The sequence below is a fragment of the Natator depressus genome, chromosome 2 (genome assembly GCF_965152275.1).
Source record: "Natator depressus isolate rNatDep1 chromosome 2, rNatDep2.hap1, whole genome shotgun sequence".
NCBI classification, from domain to species: Eukaryota; Metazoa; Chordata; order Testudines; family Cheloniidae; genus Natator; species Natator depressus.
Window position 1 is genome coordinate 44359246 of NC_134235.1, and position 24935 is coordinate 44384180.

At 40.0% G+C, this 24935-nt stretch overlaps 1 protein-coding gene across 1 annotated transcript in view; it reads right to left on the minus strand.

Annotated features, from left to right (window-relative positions):
• Window positions 1-22730: 22730 nt before the first annotated feature.
• SLC26A7 (solute carrier family 26 member 7) overlaps window positions 22731-24935 on the minus strand; it is a 158258-nt gene continuing 156053 nt past the window's right edge. Inside the window, exon 20 of the mRNA XM_074944113.1 lies at window positions 22731-23018. Within this exon, the coding sequence (XP_074800214.1) occupies window positions 22983-23018 (36 nt within the window). The 3' untranslated portion in view covers window positions 22731-22982. The remainder of the gene's footprint in view (window positions 23019-24935) is intronic.

Here is a 24935-nt window from a genome sequence, read left to right on the forward strand (position 1 = left end):
GCCAGCAGGAAGCATCATGAAATGTAAATAACCTAAGTTAACAGGGATGTGCTGAAATGTTGTATCCTTGGGAGTTTGCAGTAACTGAGAAGCTTTGAATCAAGAATATAAAATCTGCTCTCAGACATTCATGTGATTCTTCCCTCCACTACACCAGTTTTACACAGTGCTTATCTCCGTTGCTTTCCGTGATGTTAAACTGATATCGCTGAGTAGAGAAACAAGTTTATGGACTTCCAAATGATTTCAAAACAGCTTTAATTGATTTCATTGGGAATTGCATTCATGTATCTGAGGGAAGAATTTAGCTCTACGGCTTTAAAATGCAGCATCTTAACATGCCTACATATTGTTAAAAAACCTGGTGAACAGAATAGTCAACCATACAGTGCTTTTGTCAGGAGATGCTACAGATTGATTATTCATTTTGAATGGGTAATTGCAAAGTATTTGAATAATTGGGATTCTTTATGAATTTGCAAAGTATTTGAATAAATTGGGAATTTTTATATTTTGTAGATGGTTCACTTCAGGAGACCGACCTTAATTTCATGTGAGAATGTCAGGTTAGAGATAATTGCAGTTCACAGTAGCTAGCCTCCCAGAAGATTCTATGAATAGTACTGGGAGAGTCAGTGGTTAAGGGTGACCATACAAATACTATCACTGGCTAGAACAGTATAGTAGACTTTCTTGTTATGGCCTGCATATAAGTGAATTTCATTTAAAAACCATTTTGGTTGAAATTATGGAGCTGGTGGCCAGATGTTCTCTGTGGAAAGTCTGCTGGCTCTGGAATTCACTTCCTCTTATAGTCCATGAGAGCCCTGCTTTGGCAGCCTTCATAGTGTATGGGATATATTTATTCAACCAGGTATTTCCTTTACTGTTAGCAAGGCAGCTCTGGGGGATGCGCTTGTCAGTGGGTATGGATTGTTAATGGTGGGAATTGTTTTGTTACCTATGGTGAGTAACATTTATATACGTGTGTGTGTTTTATTTGATTGTTAACAGATGCCAACTCAATGGGTAACAAAAGCAGCAAGTGGTAGTATTTATTTCCTGTTTACACCTTCTTTTTAAGATAACCTGTATTCAGTGGAGCAACACTCACTTTATGTCAGAAATGAGTTTGGCCCATACAGAGCAACTGCCTATTACTTCTCTTTTGTGTTTCCATATGTTTTACATCCATTGTGCATTAACTGAAGCAAAGGACTCCATCTCTGTTTCTTCTCAAAATTTGTCTCAAGGAATTTTTATATCAGGTAGGTTCTTCCTGCAGAAAGTGCAAAAATGATCTTTTTGAGAATGAAATGTTGTCAATGTCATCGTGCTCTCACTCACTTGAGTGTCGTTAGCTCACAAAACTCCTTTGGGCAGTGGTAGCATAATTAAGAATTCAAAGATTTATGACTTCACTTGTTTAGCTAGATGGCACTAATGCATCATGTCAGGACCAGCTGTTGGAAGAGTCAGCTCAGATACTGTTCCTTTATGAAAAACTGGAGTTTGAGATAAGGAGGGGAAAAAAGAAGTCTCTGATGAACATTATTATTTGCTGGAAATTCTCCAATTTTTTTTTGCAGTTTCTCTATAGAATATGGCCAGAGTTCATTGATCCACAGACTATCATCTTGAGTAACAGATTAAAAACAGATGGTCATGGATCAGCGCTTGGCTACAGACCTCAGAAGAAACTGGAGGGCATATAGTAGTGATGGAGCACAACTGAAAATAGGGGTTGAATTGATTTTTTTCCTCTTTTGGTTTCCCCATAGTTTTATACAGAGTCCATTATACTTAAAATTTAAATAATGTCCTCACACAGAAAATACATGAAGTACACTGAAAATAGACAAAAATTATACAAAGTACACTAAAAGTACACAATAGACTTTTTATATGGGGTCTGTTAGGTTATTTTGCTGGAATGTCTTATTTTTCAGTAAGATATTGTCAGTGAAAAGATACTTTGCATAAACTGTTTGAAATTGATGGTGGGATCTTTGCTTCACTGAGTCTGATCATGTAAAGAGAGAGCATAATTCATATGTCCTCATAAAGAGGGTAAATACACACTAAAGGATAAGGAGATACTTTACCACAGAGTAAGTGTGTGTAGAGTATTCAGACATATTGTATATTAAATTATAATGCATAAATATAACAGTAAAGCTAGTGTGTTAATATATTAAAGTATAAACAAGATGAGTCAAAATAATAGTCAAATCAACATTTTAGCTTATCAAAATGGAATATTTCAACATTATCAGAACAAGAAGATCTAAACAATGAACTCTGACTTTTTCCCATCAAAAATTTTGTTGAAATCAACATGTTCCTGCAAAACACATCCATTTTGATGAAATCACATTTTTCAACAAACAAGTAAGCATTCTGTTGAAAAATTTTCAACCAGCTACACAATTTTGGATATAGATAGAGCTGAGTTAATAATGAATCCAATTAATTTAATCTCTTTCTGCTCATCAAATATCTGTGAGCATACCACAGCTTCCTCAATTTATGATAAAGAATATTCCAATTTCCTGTGCATTTTTAAATTATAGATTAATTGCAAACAGTTCTCAGCAAGTGTTTGGTGTATTCATTGTTTGCTATTGAAACTGATTGGTTAGTGTGATTGGTCGGAGACGTCACATGGTATCATTCCTTGTTCTTAGATTGGCTTAATGCACAGACACTTTTTGCATGAATATTCACCTATGTATGTTTAAAATTCAGATTCCAAGAACACTTGTGCATGCGATTTTGAAACCCATTGTCCACATACACCAGTTACTCCTGGGGGATTTCTGCACCACTGCACAATGCAAAATGTTGCAGAAATTAACATTGTGCATGCACAATTTCCTTTCCCCCACATAATGACAGGTTTCAGAGTAACAGCCGTGTAACTCTGTATTTGCAAAAAGAAAAGGAGTACTTGTGGCACCTTAGAGACTAACCAATTTATTTGAGCATAAGCTTTCGTGAGCTACAGCTCACTTCATCGGATGCATACTGTGGAAAGTACAGAAGACGTTTTTATACACACAAACCATGAAAAAATGGGTGATTATCACTACAAAATGTTTTCTCTCCCCCCACCCCACTCTCCTGCTGGTAATAGCTTATGTAAAGTGATCACTCTCCTTACAATGTGTATGATAATCAAGGTGGGCCATTTCCAGCACAAATCCAGGTTTTCTCCCCCCCCGACAATACCTCCCCCCCAAAAAAACCACTCTCCTGTTGGTAATAGCTTATCTAAAGTGATGACTCTCCTTACAATGTGTATGATAATCAAGGTGGGCCATTTCCAGCACAAATCCAGGGTTTAACAAGAATGTCCACCCCCCACCCCCTCCTCAGACGTTCTTGTTAAACCCTGGATTTGTGCTGGAAATGGCCCACCTTGATTATCATACACATTGTAAGGAGAGTGATCACTTTACATAAGCTATTACCAGCAGGAGAGTGGGGTGGGGGGGAGAGAAAACCTTTTGTAGTGATAATCACCCATTTTTTCATGGTTTGTGTGTATAAAAACGTCTTCTGTACTTTCCACAGTAAGCATCCGATGAAGTGAGCTGTAGCTCACGAAAGCTTATGCTCAAATAAATTGATTAGTCGCTAAGGTGCCACAAGTACTCCTTTTCTTTCCCCCACAGAAATTGGCTGCAGTGCTGCTATCTGCCACTAGGGGCCACTGGACTGGGCAGAGCCCAGTTTGCTCATAGAAGACACTGCTGGGGGGATGGAGAGGGAGCTAGAAAGTTCCTGGCAGCTCCAATTCCCAGCATGCCCTGAGGGAAGGAGAGGGCGGCGTGAAGGAAACTGTGCAAATTTGGGATCGAACATCAGGCTGTTTCTCCCTCTGGATCCCTGGGCTCTGCAGCGGAGGGGGACAGGTGTCTGGGCTGGGGGAGGCCACTGTGCTCTGGAAGGGAGAAGGTGGTGTGGGTATCTGGGCTGGGAGGGCCCTGTGGTTGGGCTTTGGGAAGGAAGGGTTCTGGTGTATTGGCTTGGGGTCCCCCTCAGATGGGCTCTGGGGGAAAGGGGTTGTGGGTGTGTGGCCCCCCAGCTGGGCTCAGGTGGGGAAGGGGGCAGAGAAACAGGAACTGGGTTGTCATAGAGGTTTCTTTAACTCTCTACTCCTGGGCAGATTTGTGTGTGTGTCTGTATTGTTACAGACATACTTGCTGACAGGTATTTTGAAATAAATTACCAAAATAATTGAAACTGGTGTGATTATGTAGTGTTATTTTGACAAATAAAATTTGCAGAATTTTGCAGAATTTTAAAATATTGAGCTCAGAATTTTTTAATATTTTGGTGCAGAATGCCCCCAGGAGTAACTAGTGTCTGCAAAACTCAACCACAAAAATATTGGTGGAAAGTGATTACAAAAGAGCAAAAGCACAATGAAACACATTTAAAACTGTGGGTGAATACTGAAAGTTCCTGAAGCAGATATATAAAAAGCTTTATGACAACATTTTGCTGTTCATCATTGATGAAGTCTGAAACAAGATTTGAGTCAGATTGCATCTATTTAACTGAGACAAGCATTTTATATTGGATGGTGGCAGCATCTCAGAATCTGTGTTAACCATTGTCGTTTGGGATGACTAAATGAGCAGGAACTTGGTTGACTTTTTATGTGTGTGTGTGTGTGTGTGTGTGTAAAATTTCAAAATGAAAAACGTTGAAAATTTTCAGAAAGTGTTTCATTTTGGTGCAGGAAAATGCACAACTTTTTTGTAAATTTTTATTTTCAACCCCCTTTTTAAAGTGGAAAAAAATAAAGTGTTTTTCCCCCAATGAAGAAACTTTTTGTAAAAGTACCCCCCCTACAAAAAAAGCAAATGTTATGAAAATGTATGAATTTGATTTTTTTTAATGATATATACTTATCTTTTTCCAACCAACTCTAATTTATTACAGTGTCTGTAAGATCAGAATTATGACATTGTCTTCTTGGCCAGGAACAGGAAGGTCAAAGGGACTCTAATTCCTCCCTCTTCGTGGCGCAACCTGGAGAATTCACTTCTTTTGATGGCCTACGTTGGTCCCACTCCTCTCCCTTAACAAACCATTCTGGGGTAGAACAGCATGCTGGCCTCTTCCCTTACTAGTAGATTTGTTCCCAAGAAACCCCAGCCTGGCGATGGCTAGAAATAGCCCATCTCATGACACTGTGGTAGTTGCAGGTTTAGCTCTATGCAGACATTTCAAAACACTCAAATACTTCAAAACCACTGTTATTGTTAGCTAGGATAATGAATGCTCTTCTCCAATTTCCATCTTTTACAACCTGCATTTTGGGTTAAATTATGGGTCAACTTTCTAAAGACTCGACATGATGGGGGGTTAATTAATTAATTTTCAATATTTAATCCCTCATATAATCCAATTTTTCTGGTCCTGAAATGATCATTGAGACCTTGTCTGCTCGATAGAGTGTGTAGCCTGATTCTTTATTGGTTGCCAGCTGCTACTAATTTAATAAACTGGGTGTAACAGGATTCTAGTCCCAGAATCAGACACAACAGAATTAAAATTAACAAGCTCAATATCTTCAGGGAACCCTGGGGTGTATGGCAACAGCCCTCACTGAGGGCGAGCAAAGCCTAGCCACTTTTATTAATACAATCAGTAAAAACAAGAAAGCCCATACCTCATAAACAAATAGTAGTAATATAGTACTGGAGATATCTTTAGTACCATCCTTTGTACATGCTCATATACTCACATCCTTCCATGGGGATCTGGTGGTAAGACACAAAGAACCAACCCTGTTTCTGGGATGCAAAAATGAGTCCAGTGATCGAGACCTCATGCCAAAAGGTTGGTGGCAGATTATGACAATTAAGAGCTGAAGGGTCAGTGATGGAAAGCTCGCCACCCAGCTACATGGTGGCTTGGCCTTTTATAGGGCCTGAACACTATCATGAATATTCATGCAACTGCCCTGCCTACCATGTCCACATCTAAGTTCCTCACCCTCATAATATTGAGGTACCTGTATCCTATAGGTTAACGTATTGGTGCCTTTTAGCTCACTACCATATACATGAACTGTTGCTAAAGCAAGTTTGTGGGTTAAACATCTGCCGACAATTTTATCCTAAAATATCCAAGCTTAGTATCAGTTGAATATTCCTGCAGTTACCTGGTATCGTTATGTACCTTCCCAGTTCCCCCAAATCAGGGTAACTGTCAGGCCATTTTATCTATACTAACTTGCTTAAGCCAGCGTCTTACAGGATACAGGCCTGTAGATCCCTTGTGTTAAGACTAAGCTAGCTCTATTGGCTACATGTGGCAGCCTTCCTCCTGGGTGAGTAAAGGTGAGTATTAACGGGCATTATGGAAAGCTTTCAAAAAGTGTAGGCTCTTCTGAAATGCGGAGGGAGGGAATATCTATGTATTGTGACAGGGCAAGGCCAGATGGCTATAGAAAAGTAGTGGAAGATAGATATATTAGCTCCAGGCTAAACAAATCCCTGGTACCAGGATAAGTGAAATGGCAGCTGCTCCAGGTCAATTAAGACACTTGGGGCCAATTAAGAACTTTCCAGAAGGCAGGGAGAAGGCTAGGTTGATTGGGACACCTGAAGCCAACCAGGGGCTGGCTGAAACTAGTTAAAAGCCTCCCAGTTAGTCAGGTGGGTGTGCATATCAGGAGCTGTGGGAGGAAGTTGTGCTGTTGGAGAGGCTGAGTAGTACACACCATATCAGGCACAAGGAAGGAGGCCCTGAGGTAAGGGTGAAGTGGAGCTTGAGGAAGTGAGGGCTGCTGTGGGGGAAGTAGCCCAGGGAATTGTACATGTCATGTTTCTTAAAGGTCAGCTACCATAGCTGATACTATTAGGGTCCCTGGGCTGGAGCCTGGAGTAGAGGGTGGGCCAGGGCTTCCCCCCCTTTGCCCCCTGATTAATCACTGAGACTGGGAGACAACAGAGGCTGTGCAAGGAAGGATAACTTCTCCTCACCTCCCTCGCTGGCTTATGATGAAAATGGCTCAGTAGACTGTGACCCTTGTCTCTAGAGAGAGAAGGGTTATGTGGAGGGTCACAGTGAGCCTCTGAGGCTAGGGAAATCCACCAGGAAATGTGGGACCCATGGGGGCAAGGACAGAGCTTTGTCACAGTATTTAGGAAATGCTGGGCAATTAGATGTAAATTAAATATATACAGAGAGTTAGCTTGATTATTCTGGTTCAGTGGCTTTGTGCAAAGGAAGTTTATTCTGCTTAATTCATCATAAAACAAAATTAATTCTCTTTTATTCTTGATTAATCAAGTTAGGTCTACAATTCTATGAATGCAAATACCAAGAAATTAGCTATCTCATCTGGACAGGTCCAAAGCATGGGAATTCAATAGGTCATAATCCTTTGGTTTCTCTTGTGACAAAGGGGGTCCAAGCCTTCAATACTAAATAGTCGATATTTTGGAATTTATATACACAGTATATACTTTTGAACTTTGTTAAGGAGCTGGATAACAATGAAGGTCTTTCATTAAAGTGACTGTTAGCCAAGTTCACAATACTACTTTGATTAGCAAAACTGGTTTTGCATGTTATGCCTTGGGATGTTTCCTCAAGTTCCCATTTCCCACATTTTCTATACTTTGACTTCATTAACTCTTCGTGTGCTGATGTGTTTTAAGTGAGCACTACACCTCTATAGTTTTGTAAACTCTAAAATCTAAACATTACTTAGATCCTTGTAGCTAAAGCAAATGCTTTGACAGTATTTCTCATTTTATATACTTTTTTATTTTTTCCATTCTCCCTCTTTTAATACAGTATCTTTCTCCAAAGGAGAGATTGATCCAGTATTATTCTTAGGTGGTGGTGAGCATTTATTTTTTTGTTCTGTAAGCCTAAATATGGGGCTAAGTGTGATATTCAGATACAGATCTGTGTCTGGATTCTGAACACCTTCCCAAAGTTTGGGATTCTTCTAATCAACATAGTTAGGTTCAGATCCATCTTTGATTGTAACAGCAGCATGGTTCCAAATCACTTTGAATAGAACAACTGTTAAGTAGCCTGATCCCAAATTTTGAAGTTGTTATATAGTGAGGAATGTCTAGAAGCACGAGTCACTTGCTGGAGGATTCTCTGCACCTCAAAGTCTTTAAACCACAATTTGAGAACTTCAATAGCTCAGACATAGGTTAGAGGCTTGTTACAGGAGTGGGTGGGTGAGATTCTACTAACAAACCCTATCCCAAGAGATCTATTGACATCATTATGCTTTTGTGTAAACATGGAAATTATCAAAACATGACAGAAAAGAGTCATGCTAGTTTCAACTTTGTTGAAAACATCCCAGGAGTGGGAGCAGGGGGAGGGGAAAATAAATGGAAACGGACAGCATAATCGGAAGGGAATAACCATTCTGAAAGATTATGAGGAGAAACTACAAATGAGTAAAATAAAACTTTTTAAAAAATGGATGGTGTAATAGAACGTTACAGACATGGGTGGCAGGTGGAGCCCCTCTTCGGGGAGGCTAGCCTCCAGCTCCACCCCTTCTGCCTGGTGCCCCCCCGAGCCAGAGAAGCCCCATGTAGGCGGGAGGCCTGAGCACCTCCCCACCTGCCCAGAAGTGCCCCAAGCCCCCCACACACACCCAGAGGAGTCCTGAGCCAGCCACATTGCGCCTCCCCAGACACCAAGCTGTCACAAGGAAAAGCGTCTTGGAGTCCAGGGAGATTACTGATGAACCCAGGAAGCTGAACAGCACATACTATCTCCTCAGCTGCCCTGGAACCTGCACGGGGCATAATAAAACAAACTTCCCCCACCAAATCCTGCAACCAGGGGTCCAGCGGCCGCGGCATTGGGAAACAATGTAAGTTGGGAAGGCAGCGGCCTGCATGCAACATCTTACCAGCTTGAAACGGCCAAAATAACAGATCCTGAAAAAGGGGTCAGATTCTGTATTAAAATGTTGTACTCTAACACTTTTCATAGTAATAACACCAAACACAGGGGCTAATCCTGCCATCTCCACATGCCCAAAAATGCCACTGACATCAATGGGAGTATTGTGTGAAGAGGGTTTACAGAATCAGTAACTGTTCCTCCAAACTGTAATGTTTGAGCCAAGTAATAACTATTTTAAAACATCAAAACTGGACCAGTCCCCACGAAGAAATCTTTTACCACCTTGACCTCTCCCAGTAAATAGTCACTGTAATGTAAATACTGAATGTAAAAACTTCCACAGAAATATTGAAAACAGGGTCTTCAATTCAATATATATCACATAGACAAAATTCTTCTAATTTCAACACAGGGCAGAAGGTATATTTGAATCTGCAGCAATGCCAAATGATAATTTTGGCCTCAAATCTTTGAGATGAGGTGGATCTATTATGGGTAATAGCAGCATTTGCTACTTTCTGAGTCAGTTTGTGTTATGTCATAGGAAACATCACCAATTAGTAATTGAGAGCATTTACACATCAGCTAAATTATTAAGCTGGGTCCATAAAATATAAAGCAGCTTGACTCATAAGGTAGATGCAGTACTTTAAATAGATGTGAAATTCAACACTGAATAAACAAAACAATGAAAATAAACCTTAAGAAACAAATCAATGTGGTAAGTGGGTTTTTTTTCTCCCCCTTTAAATATGTCAAAGCACCATGTAGCCTCACAGCCTCCCTTTAACTGGCTTAGCCTGGGAGAATTAAAGGAGACATTTGGCCTTCATGGGTCTGTGTCAGAACTTGCATGTCCTGAGGAGAAAAGTAGCTGTTTGAGAACCTGTAAAGCAGCGATGAACAGGCAAAGATTTGGAATGTCTGAATTAAATTTTATGGAACAGATGTTGTATCCCAGAGTTCCCTAGCTGCCTCAGGCTTTGTCTGGTGTCAGCCCTTTGGCAAATTGGTTTCCATAATGGATTTAGTTGTTAATTCACACAAAAAAATCTGTTAAAATAATAAGGGACTGTCTTAAATATACAAGAGCCAAGGAATTCAGGCTAAAGGACCGAACTTGACTTTGCCCTAAACTTACCTGATACTTCCTAAGTGTTGCGGAAATATCTAGTACTAGGTGATGTTACGTATTGTGGAATAAATAATGACTGTTTTGTGTTGGGACATAGTCACACAAATCCTATTAGTGCTAATGGTAGTTGTGTATCTAAACCCCCAGGCAACAGGCAGAAAGCGTACCCTAATGTCAGCTATAGTACCTTGGCAAAGAGCAGTATAATGCAACACATCCATTAGCAACCTCACTTTTTTAAAAGGGTAAACAGGCAATCATTTCCAAAAATGAGTGACAGGTGCCATTTCAGCCTTAGTTCTGAATTTCCTGAACACTGGTAGTTTAAGATAAATTGTCCAGAATCATAGCAGTTAGAGATAGAAAAGACCTATTAAATCTCGATCCTTTTACAATATTCCAACATTGTTCTCCTGTGTGTGTATATCTTCCTCCCTCCCTTTATTAGGGGACAGGACAGGAACAGTATCTAAATGTTAATGGCCACCATAGCATATAATGCTCACAGCTGCTGCCAGGCTGTTATTATTTATTTACTATGTATGTCTCCCAAAAGCATGGTAGGCACCAAAGAGCCCATATGCGATGACACTGTTTCTATCCTGAGAAGTATACAAGCAAATTTGAGACACAATGAACTGAGCAATGGTAACAAACGACAGGGGAAAAAAACAATTTTTATGATCAATTGTCTCATTTTGTGTAAGTGATACAGCTAGGGGTCCCGTATACATTCTAAACAAATACTGTATTCGTACTCTTCAGAGCCCCCATTGCTTAAAACAAAATATGGCTAGAGAATCAGCCTACACTGAATGCTTGTTTTTATTCTAAATGTGGCTAATTGGCATTAATAGCATTGCTGTCACTGGAAATATGAAGCCTGCTGTGTCTCCTAGGGATTCCAGCTAACAGAGAGAGTTTGGCATTGATATAGATCTCAATGCTAAGCCAAAGCTTCTAATGGAAGATCTGGGCAATGCTGCTCACAGAACTGGATAGCAACAACAAATGGTATTACTATCACCAATGCTGTAGTCTTTTCTGGACTAGTTGGTGCTAAATAGTGTCTGTTCATTTTCACCTGCAGTGCTTTATGCCACCTAATTAATTTAGTTTGATATCTACAAAACATATCCAGTGTACAGCCAATGGGGAAGTCACCAGCCTGGGTGTCAGGACAAGCATTCACATAGATAAGGGATTGCCAGACTGGGTTTCTATGTAACACTTCTTACTGATGTCAGTGGGGATTGACAGCCTTTAAGGGACTGGGCCCATAAATCACCCAGTTAAGGAACACCAACAGAGTTATATAACTGATAAATAACAACACTCCCCAAATTAATGACTTTGACAGGTAAAACCTTACTGATCTCTTACATAATTCTAGCTCTGATTAACTGGTGCCTATCTGTTTTTCTGGATTGGCTTTATATCTCCCACAAGCCCTACTCTCACCTACTTTTTATCAGACTTTTTCTATGCCTTGTACACTGCCCTCCACTTCCTGGGTGCATGCCATGAATGGTTTAGTCATTATTCCCTGCTGTTGTCCAGATAGCATTTGAAAGGTAATATTGAAAGAGAAATGGCTTTGGTCTATGGGTTGAATGATGGTCATAGCCTACTTCTTTAGATGATGCTTGTAATGGGTGTCAGTAAGAAGTGGGTGGCAGCTTGAAGGATGCACTATTCCTGCTGCCTCTGAAGATACAGCATAGAAGGTACCGTGTGACTGAAATGAGGAGGCCGTGAGTTTAGTTAAACACCTGTTTCATGCTTCTGTTGATGAAAGACCTTATGAACACGTCATTTGTCTAAAAAAAGTAACCAGGTCCAGAAAAACCTCTCTCCTTTTTTATTGCAATGAAGCACTTTATAAGCTGTTTAAGAGCATATGGTTAGGATCAATGGATGTGTTAGGGAATTTTGCTCATACCAGTCAGATTATAGATATATAAAAAAAAATAACCCACATGCCTTGTAAGGGATTATCAATGGCAACCTATTTTAGCAGGCACATGTCATATATTATATATACGTCTTTATTATATAGCATGTCATGCAAAGTAGAAGCCTCTTTAGAAGCCAGTGCTTGATGCCATTTAAATGTACTCCTTTAATAGGAATACATTCACTAGCATGGGGCTGGATGATATGCCAGTGAAAATGGTATGTAGAGATCTATGAGCTTTGATAGTTGTCCTGCATTTCTCTTTGGTACTCAGGTTTTCTCATTCTGCTCACCTTTCTTTTTCTCAAAAATCTTTTTCTTTAAAAGATATATTAGATTGATAAAATTATGGGTAAGATGTGATGCATAGTGTTCCCTTTTTCCCCCACCCTTTGCTCCCATTGTCACATAGCTACTGGATTCATGCATGCAAGCACAGCGGCAAAATATTTTACAATCCAGCTGATAACAAGGATGCATTCAAAATCTGGCCATACAGTTTATTTTCTCATTTGGATTTCACTAACATGATTATCATACAATGAGCATGAACAATTATCATCAGATCTAAGTGTGGATTCCACTACAGAAAATAACATGAAAATGATCTTGAATTTGGGATAACAAATGTAATATCCCAAGAACCTTTTCAGAGCAAGAAAATGTTTTTTTTTCTTGTCAGCATTGTTCGCAGTTGATTTATTTCCCAAATGACCCTCTCTTTAGAGGTAGTCTAAGGACATATTTAATCACGGGTATACTGCATATAGAGAACAGGTGAAAATAGTGAGATAAAAGGAAGTATCAGGAATTTAAGCAAAGTGAGAGACTGATTTTGAGGTTTTTAAGGTCAGGCTTGACAAAGCCCTGGCTGGGATGATTTAGTTGGGGATTGGTCCTGCTTTGAGCACGGGGTTGGACTAGATGACCTCCTGAGGTCCCTTCCAATCCTGATATTCTATGATTCTATGATCATGGGGGAAATTAACTTTAGAACAAAGAAAGCTGAGGCTGTCTGTTACAGTTAGTTTATACTAGAGAAGATTTCAATAAAGTGACCAATAAACTGTTGGATAGGGAATGTCACAATGTTATTTTTAGTTTCTTTTATTATAACAATGGTCTGCTAACAATGATGTAAACATAGCTAACAAATACTAACAGATGAATTCTCTGGTCCATTGCAGTGTAAGGTAAATGGACCAGTGGCAGAGATTAGGGTAAAGACCCTGCTGCTCTAATTTCCACTGGTGCCAGTTCGGTGTCTAAATACCTTTAGATGCTCTGGGCCAAAGTCCCCTATTCTCCACTACATCTGAATGCAGTGCCAGCCTTGCAAAGTTGGTTGCTGCTCCCTGATCCATGGCTGCCACTTCACTGAGATGTAGTGGAGAATGGGGGACTTTGGCCCAGATCCTCAAAAAGTATTTGGGCACCTGACTCCCCGTGACTTGTCCTTAGTGCCTTCCAAGGCTAATGGTCTGAGAAACACTACACATTCCTCTTCATTGGTGAAATGTAATGGCCTGTGTTATTCAGGAGGTCAGACTAGATGATCTAATTGTCCCTTCTGGCCTTAGACTCTATGAGTCTATCACTGAAGGCAAGCAAGACAAAAAGCAATGACTATTTGCCCAGGGTTTTATTCCCAAGGCTGAACCAGTGAACACAGGGTAAGTGCCTCCCAGCTCCTGGGGGAGAAAAAGAAGGAAGATTCTGATCCAATCCATATCCCAGAGGAAGTAGTCTCCAGAGTGATTGGATGCTGGCTGGTGTGTGTCTATGTGAGGAGGAAAGATAGACAGTGACAGAAAGGAAAGTGATGGCCGATGGCTAGGTGGAATTGTGAGGTCTTTTGTTTTCTGTGTGCTGCACCTTTACATTTCTAAAAACTCTTCCCATTTGTAGATTTCAACAGCCATGTTGTTCTCAAAGCTATTGGAACCTATGCAGAGGGGCAGTATTCCTAACCCCCTCTAGTCACAAATCACAAGTCAAGCCTCAAACAATCGTGAATTAAAAATCATAAGGGTTTTTTTTAACTAAACATTAGATTCTTTTTATGTACCTACTGGTCTTTTAGACTTTAAGGTCCACTTATGGCAACTCTTCTCGCTTTTCTCTGCAATTGTGAGGGACTGAAACATTTTTTTCCCAAAGGAAAGCTGAGATTCTCACCTAATCACAAGATACCAGAAGCTGAGGCTTTAAGAAAAACATCAGATATTGTGAAACTCATGGTAAAATTGCAAGATTTGCCAAAACTGTCAAGCACACACATTGTGTTCTCTCATGGTGGTTTTACTTTTACTCTTTCTTGCTTGGCTTTTTTTTTTTTTCATTAATCTAAAATAAACCATTCAGATTAAAGGCATGTGTTTTTCTTCGTGTGTGTGAGCATCCCATATTAAAGAAAGTAAGTAGGGGCCTGCTGGCTGGCTGATGGTGTGTGTCTGAGTAAGCGTTGGCTGACTGGCGTATTGGACTGTGAATTTAGTGCAGGTGCACTCCTCTGGTTGCTGGTGCAAGTTCAGCAAAGGTTGGAAGCACAGTTATTACTATTTGATAGATGTTCAGGAGCCATCTCAAAAGACCATCCACAACTGACAACATTAACTGGTAATCTCAACAAAGGCCTAGTACTAAACTGACCTGGAGACTGCACTCCTATCATTCAAGGTAGTAGGCCTATTCTGATCTCACTAACTCAGATATCAGTCGAAAGTCAAAATAGCACAAACCACCGAGAGAGCAGAATCAGGCCTCAAGCCTTCATAAATCTGTTTTCTGAACGTTTAATGAATAACTCATTCACCCTCCCCCCAATTTATCAATCATACAAGAACTTTTACCAGGCCATAATGGATAACTGTGGAAAGATGATTGACTGGCAGCACTCTATTTGGCAGGTGATGGGATCTGAGTCTAGGATTCAGCTTCATGGCTGTGCTCTTGACAACTTTTTATTCATGCACACAGTTGGGTGCTGCGATGCCTTCTCAATAATTGGGGCTAGGCTGTGGTATCATTCTAACACTTGAATTTTACTTCGAGAGTAGTCTCTAAGTACAGCCTAAGTTAAGATGATGGATTCTGGGACCACAACAGAATGTATGATTTGAGTTCTTGAATCAGGGTTAGGCTCCATACCTCCCCTATATTTTGCTGAACAAAGTCTACTAGTGTAGCATAGCTCAGAAAAATAGACTTTAGTAACAGGAAGAAAAACAGAGGCCAAAATACTTCCCATTTAATTCAATACTGATTTACACCATTGAAGTAATTTACCCTTGGTGTGTAAAAGTGAGTGTAAAATACTACCAGCTCAGCATGGCAGTGTGTTGCACTCACATTGCCTCGAAGTAAATGCCTTCATAAATTGAAAGGCATGGGAAAATTAGTCTGTTAGCCTGAAGTGGCCAAATTTTCAAAGGGATCTTCACCTTAGAATCATAGAATATCAGGGTTGGAAGGGACCTCAGGAGGTCATCTAGTCCAATCCCCTGCTCAAAGCAGGACCAATCCCCAACTAAATCATCGCAGCCAGGGCTTTGTCAAGCCTGACCTTAAAAAGTTCTAAGGAAGGAGATTCCACCACCTCCCTAGGCAACGCATTTCAGTGTTTCACCACCCTCCTAGTGAAAAAGTTTTTCCTAATATCCAACCTAAACCTCCCCGACTGCAACTTGACACTATTACTTCTCATTCTGTCATCTGCTACCACTAAGAACAGTCTAGATCCAGTTGGAACCTTGCCTCCATTTATGTTTGGTGTATTTTTCCTTACTTATGCAAATGAGAGAATATATTTATGCAACCTCCCTTAACATATACAAACTGCATATAGGTTTCAGAGGGGTAGCCGGGTTAGTCTATATCAGAAAAAACAACGAGGAGTCCTTGTGGCACCTTAGAGACTAACAAATGTATTTGGGCATAAGCTTTCGTGGGCTAAAACCCACTTCATCAGATGCATGGAGTGAAAAATACAGTAAGCAGTATATATATTACAGAACATGAAAAGATGGGAGTTGCCTTACCAAGTGGGGGGTCAGTGCTAACGAGGCCAATTCAATCAAAGTACAAGTGGCCTATTCTTTATTTCATATACAGCCTGTAGCATTTGCAGACAGAAGCAATAGTGCAAAGAAAACGGCACATACAAATGACTATGTGCCAACTGTGTGCATGAATAAACAGGCCACATTCTGAAAGCCCAGCCCAAGATTTCTGTGTTTGGTTACATGGAGGTAGAACGAAATATCTATCAAGCGAGTTTCCTTGCAACCCGCGAGGAAGCAGATCTTCTGGATATAGTGCAACTTTTCTATATCCTTAATAAGATTTAATACATTATGAGGCTAGAGAAGGCATCATACATCATTACAGAGTGTTTAGTACTCAGTGTAAAACCTGTTAAGTATTGAAATAATGAGGACATTTTTCACCTTCCACTTGTAAATTTCCATGTTTCAATTTATTTCCATATAAATGTATTGTTGCATAGGCTAATACAAAAAATTACAAACAAAAAAATCCAAGTTAAATGTATTGTACAACATATGGGAATGTGCAGATTATGTGATCTTTACTAAAAATCCATCTTAATGATGAAAGCACCATTTAGCATCCAGACTGGAACGGTACTCATTCATTTATTTATGAGAGAGCACTTTCTGTAGAGAGAGGGAAGTATGCTTCCCTGCATAGGAGTGCATTATTTTCGAGGGACATGGTATGTTCACCAATTCATTAATTTATTTTCGTAACCAGTAAATGTCAAACAATATCCATACACACTATTGACACATTAAGGTTTTCATTAAACAATGAAGATACCTTTCCTCATTACATTATATATTTATAGTATATAGTGCTGTCAAATAAATTACGGCAAAGCAGCTAAAGCGAGACCTTGTGACACCTGAATCATAGAATCAGGGCAAATAACCTTTACAATGAAAGATATATGATGAAAATTAAGGACATTTAATTTGCATAAATATAATGTTAACAATCTTCCCCTTACTACATATTTTATGCCTAATTTATAATTGTCACCATGTTTGTTTCTTAACACTGATTTTGAATTCTATTTTTTTTAATCTTCACTTGCTTTGTTTTGGAATGAGTGAAATGCTAATGCTTTAAGAAGTAGAAGCTGATAGCCGTGTTTTAAATAACTGTCGAAAGACACATTCTAAGAGGGGAAAATCATAATTCAAATTATGGGGATTTGGGATTTCCTAAAAAAGGAAACACCAAAATGTCAAATATAAGAGCTCTGAAAATACTAACCTCCTCTTGAAAACAAATACAAGTCAATGCCCTCCTATAAAGTGCCACATACCAAAACTCCAAATACTGTACTACTGATTTTCATAAGCTACATGAAGTCTAAGTTTACTGCTTTGAGACTTGGGAGTGCAAAGTTGGGCATCTACATTAATATTTAGACACCTAAATAAGTGACCTTATTTTTAAAGGCGCTTAGCACCCAGAGCCCCCATTTACTTCATTATTATATGCCTCCTTTACTTGTTTAATAGTAAACATGAAGCTTCCTCTAGCCTGTTGACCCCAGCTGCCTTTGAAATGCCTTTGAATGGGAGTTGAGGGAATTCACCAAGACTTCAGGACAAACTCATTTATCCAAACCTCACTTATCTAAAAACCCTATTACCTAATACAGTGGCAGGTCTCCAGGTGTTTCAGGGGTGTTCAGATAAGGCTAGAATACGGAAAGGCAACTGTCTGGCTCAATAGGTACAATAACTAAGTTCCTACATTCTACTGGATGAAATTCACCCATGTGCAGTGGGCCAGCACAAGGCCAATAAACCAGGAAAAGTTAGTAAATAGTGCATAGATTTTGTACTGACCCTCTGAATAGGGGTGAATTTCACCCACTATACCCTGCTGAGTCAGCTGAATAACTTTGGGGAAGCTAGTTTGCAGTCTTTTACTGAAGCTTATGAGTACGTACGTCTCACTTCTGCTGCATCCTGCCAGCTGGCCTTGGGGAAGACAGCTGATAATCTATAATAAAGTGAAAGTGTTGTGCAGGTTTCCTGTGAGGATAAGGACTGATATTTCAGACAGAGTGATTGCTTTGTGAAAAGTGTTCACCTACATGTGATATGGGGTTTTTGTCTTTTATCATTTTCCTGTGTTCATTCAAGAGAGTAGTGATTGTCTGATTTCACCCACACAGTTGTTGTTGGGATTTTTAGTGCACTGGTTGAGGTACACATGTTGTGATATGCACGTGTAGAACCCCTGAATCCTAAAAGGCGTGTTGATCATTGTAGCAGTGGAGATATGTTTGCAGGTTTTGCATCTGTTGTTCTGGCAGGGTCTGGCATCACTTTGAGTTGATGTGTCCTGGTCTGTGGGCAGCTTACTTCTGATGAGCTTGGAGAGGTTAGGGGGGTTGTTTGCAGTCCAGAAGAGGGGGGGGATTCAAGAAAGATTTTCTTCAGGATGAGGTCCCCATCAAATGTGGGTCATAGTTGTTAAAAGACAAATGACAAAAGACAAAAACACCCTATTCACCTATGGGTGAACACTTTCCACAAAGCGATCACCCAATATATGACCTATCAGTCCCCATCCTCAAAGGAAACCTGCACAACAATTTCAAAAGACAAGTCTGGGAGCTTAAATTCATGGTCTTAATAAAGACACAGAATTTATGGCTTATTACAACAATGTCTAACCCACTAATCCCCTTTATATCCTATGACTACAGAGGTGCTAATGGGTCACTTCACCTTGAATGGTCCCTTAAAATATGTGCAAATTACTTACGTTAAGCTATCTGTTCAATCTTGTATTTAGCTGTGATGCTCTGGACATGTCTACACAGCAATTAAAACCCTGCGGCTGGCCCGTGCCAGCTGACTCAGGGTTGTGAGGCTTGGGTTAAGGGTCCCAGAGCCTGTGCTGCAGCGCGAGCCCAAATGTCTACACTGCAATTAAACAGCCCCTTAGCCTGAGACCCACGAACCCGTGTCATCTGGTATGGGCCAGCTGCTGGTGTCTAACTACAGTGACATACCCTCTGGGTATCTTCCCCAGACTTCAAAAAGAAAAGGAGTACTCCTTTTCTTTTTGCGGATACAGACTAACACGGCTGCTACTCTGAACCCTTTCCCAGACTTGAAGAAGAGCTCTGTGTAGCTCAAAAGCTTGTCTCTCTCACCAACAGAAGTTGGTCTAATAAAGGATATTACCTCACCCACCTTGTCTGTCTAATATCCTAGGACCAACACAGCTTCAACAACGCTGCACACAGCAAGGCATTATCTCATTCTCACTGAAAATAAATGAAATGGAAACTATTTGGAAAGACGGTAGTTCTGTGTTGAATTCTCTGTAGTAGGATATTATTTGTTGGCATCTGTTGTAAGAGGATCTTTTAGTTATGAGGAATAACAAGGAGAAATGAACATTAATCCTACTAAATGTTTTCAAATGAAGCTTATGCAGAAGATTTCAATGAGTTTTAACAATAAGTGAAGTTTGAAGCACGTTTGTTGTTCCATTATTAAGGTACTTCAAGATAAAAAATGGTCTGATCCTGAGTGCTGAATTTCTTAAATAACCCTCTTTTTAAATTATCTTCTAAGTTAAACTCATTAATCAATTTATTTTAAAGTTCTCAGAAAATACATCCCCTTACTCAAAGAGCAAATGCTGTAGTTTTGGGGAGGAGATGCTGCATCTTTCATAGATAAAGAAGGGGATCATTTATATGCAAAACTTAACTACAGAACTACAAGTGGTGCTTCCACAGTTAAGGGTACATTTAATAATAGCTTACAAAGGGTTAATAAATTAATAGCTGTTTTAGTAAATGATTAATCAATTGTTACAGACTGTTAAAGTTCAACAAGGCAACAGGTTGCTTGCAACCATCTAGAACACTGATGTACTTACAACTACCTGTAGAAGATACTATTCATGCCTGTAACATGCTTTTAACATTTATTAATCAACCCTTTACAAAACATTTATAAATGCAACCTCAATGAAGTCTGACTAAGAAACTTCTGACCATCTGCAAGGCAGTGCGGGAAACAACTCCAGGATTCCCCTACATCCTGCGAAATACAGAATTATACACCTCCATTCCCCAAAATCTTTATTAATCAGGCAAAGGGGACAGAACAAACATGAGGGAAAAGCCATCCTTGGCATAGACATGCAGAGGGTTGGGAAGCAGTGATACTCCCTAGGGTCCTGCAATACACACATCTGCTGGAGATAACTGGTTGGGGTTGGAGTAGCAGGGAAAGTCTAGCTAGACTCTGCTGCCAGGAACTGGCTGCCTGGACTTTGATCTTGCCTGTTTCCTTCCATCTGAACAGGGCAGCCTGACACTACCATTCTCTCTGTGTTGCCAAAATAACTCTTAGAAGTAATGTGTCCTGCTCATTTTCCTTTCACCCTCCCTACCTCTTTAAGTCGGTGGGGGAAGGAATCCACAGCTCGGAGTGAGGCTGGGAGAGTGGTAGTGGCCCCCTGTTTCCTCTTGCTTTCTCTTTTTTTAAGTAAGCTGGGCTATATAACTTACTTGACCCTCCCTTTTTACTGCAGTTGTTTTACAGATCAACAAATACCACACAATACCTATAAACAACATTATCCAACATATTTCAAGATGAACTGTGGGTTTCTTGAACCCTTTAACATAAGCGCATTTCTCTTGCATTTTGTGTATATCACAGATACACAAATACATAGCAGCATGATATGTTGTAGATGTTTTTGGAATAATCTTACTCTGTATTGCACATTGTTTTCAGTTGTAATGTGACTTGTGTGTTATGGTCTTGACTGTCACAACAGCTTACAACAATCTATAACACCTTGCAAATGTTAATGAAACTCAAGTCAGACCTCAAACTAATAGGGCAACTTTGGGCTGGTTGAAACAAGAAACCATTCTGGCAAAAATGTTGCCAAATTCTTCCTAGCAAATTTTAAAAATCTGATGAAAAATTATGTTAAAATCTCAAACCTTTTGTGATGAAACTCAAAGCCAGTACAAATCTCAAACCTAGTTCTCTGACAGATTCATAAACCTTTTGGTGTGCCTCTTCTGAGGTTTGAGTGACTAGTCCCCCTGTGGGGCTGCCTTTCCCTCGACATGAGATGCCTACCCCTTGAGGTCCTGTGACCATCCATACCTGTTGCCCTCTTCTTCCCTTCTCCTGGTTGTCACTATGCTGCATATCATGGCCACTTGGAACACAGAGAGAGAACTAGATGATTCTGCTCCAGAAGGACAGATTCCTAACAAGCAGTAGCACTTGAACTAAAAGAGAATTTCCTTTAACTGTTAACAGGTTAGCACCAATAACAAACAATGGAGCAGCTGTGATTGCATCCAGTAAAGGAACAATCATATACATACACACTATCCAGCATATTACAATATAAATGAACTACCTGAAAATTAAATAGTGGGTGCCATCTCTGTGATATGGAACCCATAATCTCTTGGGAGAGACAGACTTCAGTACTTCTGACTAAACAGCAAATCAGTAAAGTTTAAATAAAGCATTGAAGGTACCTCAGACTAGCTACAAAAAGTCATCTTCCCTTATTTTGCAATGCTTTGGGGGGTTAATTTAACTACACTAACATTTACCTTTAGAAAGAAGGATCTAGATAACAAGCAGCTATCACTGTACTATAGTAATCGCTTCATTTTGTAATCATAAGGTTAATTATAAATTAGGCCAATTTCTCAATTTTACAGAGGGACAGATTAAGCTGTACACTGCCCCACTCCAGCACACACTGATTTACTCTGGTAAATCTGGCCCAGAATTTACAAGGCCAAACTTTCAAATTGCTGCCCTGAAAATGTTCATGCATCTGCTTCTATGTACAAGATCCACATTTACATGTGCAGCTGGGCAGCGGAACACCATTATCCCACCTGCGTAGTGGGCAATTGCTCATTTTTCCCACTAAAATGTATGTCCTGCATGTGCAATTTTAGGTGCACTTCTGAAAATCTGTTCCATGATATGATGTTTTGGCTAGATTCTCAAGTGGTGTAAATTTGTGCAGTTCTATTAAAGTCAATGGAGCTATGTGGATTTATACCAATTGAGAATGTAGCCCATAGTATTCTTGGGCCTGAGATTGTGTATTGAGCCAGTCACATACATATGCAGACTCCACATGCATCAGTGAGGATCAAACCTGGGACCTTTAGAACCAAAAGTAAAAGCCTCTTCTTCCACTTGAACTAAAGAACTCCTTTGGTTTAACAAAATAGCAAGCTGTAATAGTCACTGGCACTGGTCTCTGGAGGGAGACATGATAACATATACTAAGCCAGTATATTCTTTGCACACTCAAAATGCCCACTGACCTCCCATTGGGCATTAAATAGTAAAGAAGGATTAAGTGTACAAGAAATGCAGGACTGGGTTAGGTGCACAGGGTTATACAATATGATGTTGCTATTGCATGTGTTTGGTTTTAAGAAGAAAAGGATTAAAGCAGACATTTGAAACAAAATTGGGTTTTGTATATGGTGCGCTGCATATACCGCACCAGTCACTACAGATCATTTGCAAAAGTTCATAATGTTTTATTCTTCCATGCACAAAACTATAGTTGTGCATTACAAATTAAGTTACTATAGAATGAGCTAAAACAATATAAATCACTTTAAAAGGTTGCTATCCCATGTCTGCTTTCTAATATTTTGTATCTAAAAGTGTACAAAAATACTAATATATATATCCACAATAGAACAATCCATTGTATGAACACTCTCTCAGGAGCGGTAGCTGAGGAGAAATCTTTGGTAGCACTGATTGTCTATTAAACATATTTGGCATACAAAATACTACCTACATGATCTCACAAAAAAAGATGTAAGGAAAAGCAATGGCGTAGTTCATTCTGTATGTTAGCAGATCAAAATAGCCACCCTGTGTCATGTCGACTTCACACTTCATCGTGATCACTGAGGTTGCGGAAATTCTAAAATTGAAGAAACAGAAAGGTTCGCCTTATTATCATGTATTACCAAATTATCATCCACATTGTGAGTGCACAGCACATGAAACAGTAGGAAAGCAAGTACCTAATTTAAAAATCTCCATCAAGCACTGCAAAGAGAGATAAATCCAAAGGCTATACAGCTCCTCCTCATTATAAACAAAACAACAGATGAGCCACAAGCCTCTTGGCATGATTAATGAAATTCAGACAGTATGACGTTACCGCTGGAAACCAGATATATGTGGAAGAGCCTTGATATTTCGGTATGACAGAGTTTGATGTGGGAGGTAACCATTATGCCAGCCTGTCCACCTCCCTACCAATGCAAGACTATTCTCTCCTGCAGAGGCTCAAGCGTAAAATAGAACACCACAGACACTTTCTATCAGTAGGAGCTCCTTCTACTCCATTTCCAGTGGTGTCTTCCTCATCTCCCCTTCCCCCATACTGCTTCTCTGCCCTTCTCCAATCCCCAGGAGTAATGAGAACAGGGAACATATCAAGACACCTAATTCCAGTAAATTGAATGCTCTCTGTTGAGGTTTGCAATTCCTTCACACAAGTTAAGTATAACGGGCCAACCGAAGCATTTAGCTAGTGGCCTGGATTGGGGATGTGTGTATGTGGAGCTGCAACACTCTGGAAGATCTTGGGGACAGATTGTGCCTCAAGAGGGTTGATCCTTTTCTGAGCCCTTTGAGAATTCCTTGGCTCGTTTGGGTAATTTTTAATTGGCCCTGTTCCTTGCTCAGGAAGATGGGTGGAGGAAGGAAGGTGAAGACTCCTTGACTAAGGCATAAGGGACAAGCTAATCTAATACCTTTCAACATTTCTAACTGCCTAGTATGTGTCCTTCCTGTTGCTCTACACCCCGTCTCCCTTTCCTCAAGTATTCCATCCTATTTCCTTCCTCCTGCCGTGATGAATACCTGACTGTGATGAATACCACTATGCTGCACTGTGATCTTACATACCTCGGGGTAGCTCCTAGGCATGCAATGTACCATGAAGTACATTTAAATGTGGGAAATATTACAAAATGCAATAGTTGCCATTAAAAAGTCTGAGTCTGCTAACAGTTACCAGTAGCTACCAGTTTTCCCCGACACAAAACAGGAAATAACTCTGTAGTAACTACATAGGATCTATCTGGCAAACACTGAGTTTTTAACAGTAGCTCTAATGGCCACAGTGCAACTGGCTCAAGATAGAGAAGGAAGTGGTTGGTTGGAGCAGATAGCACTAGGGTCTGTGGGATTCTAACAAATAAAGAGTAAGTAGGAGATCAGGAGAAGGGAAGAGCTAGAAGGTGAACATCTGGGCAAATTTTATCAGTCACTTTAGGAAGATAATCCCTATTATAGGGAGGAGAAATGAGTGGTCAGCAGCAGCCCAGATATAGTGGTGGAGGTAGATAACAAAAATCAGTTCCTGGTTCAGACTGGGAACTTGGTCCAGGATCCATCTTTTGGGGGGCCCATACAAGCTTTTTAAGGCACCTCTGAAATGTTTGCATTTTGCAGCATCACTAGAGGAAGGTGGCACTGGACATCAGGATTCTATTCACAGGTTGCCACCAACTGCCTCTGTGGCTTTGAACAAGTCAATTGTGATTATGTTTTCCAACGTACATTACTTTGCATTTTTCAACAGTAAATTTCATCTGCCATTTTGTTGCTCAATCATCCCTTTGTAACTCTTAGCCAGCTTTGGACTTAACCATCTTCAGTAATTTTATATCATCTGCAAACTCTGCCACCTCACTGTTTACCGCTTTTTTCAGATCATTTATGAATATGTTGAACAACACTGGTCCAATACAGATCCTTGGTGGACCCAACTGTGAAAACGGACCTTTTATTCATACCCTTTGTTTCCTATCTTTTAACCAGTCCT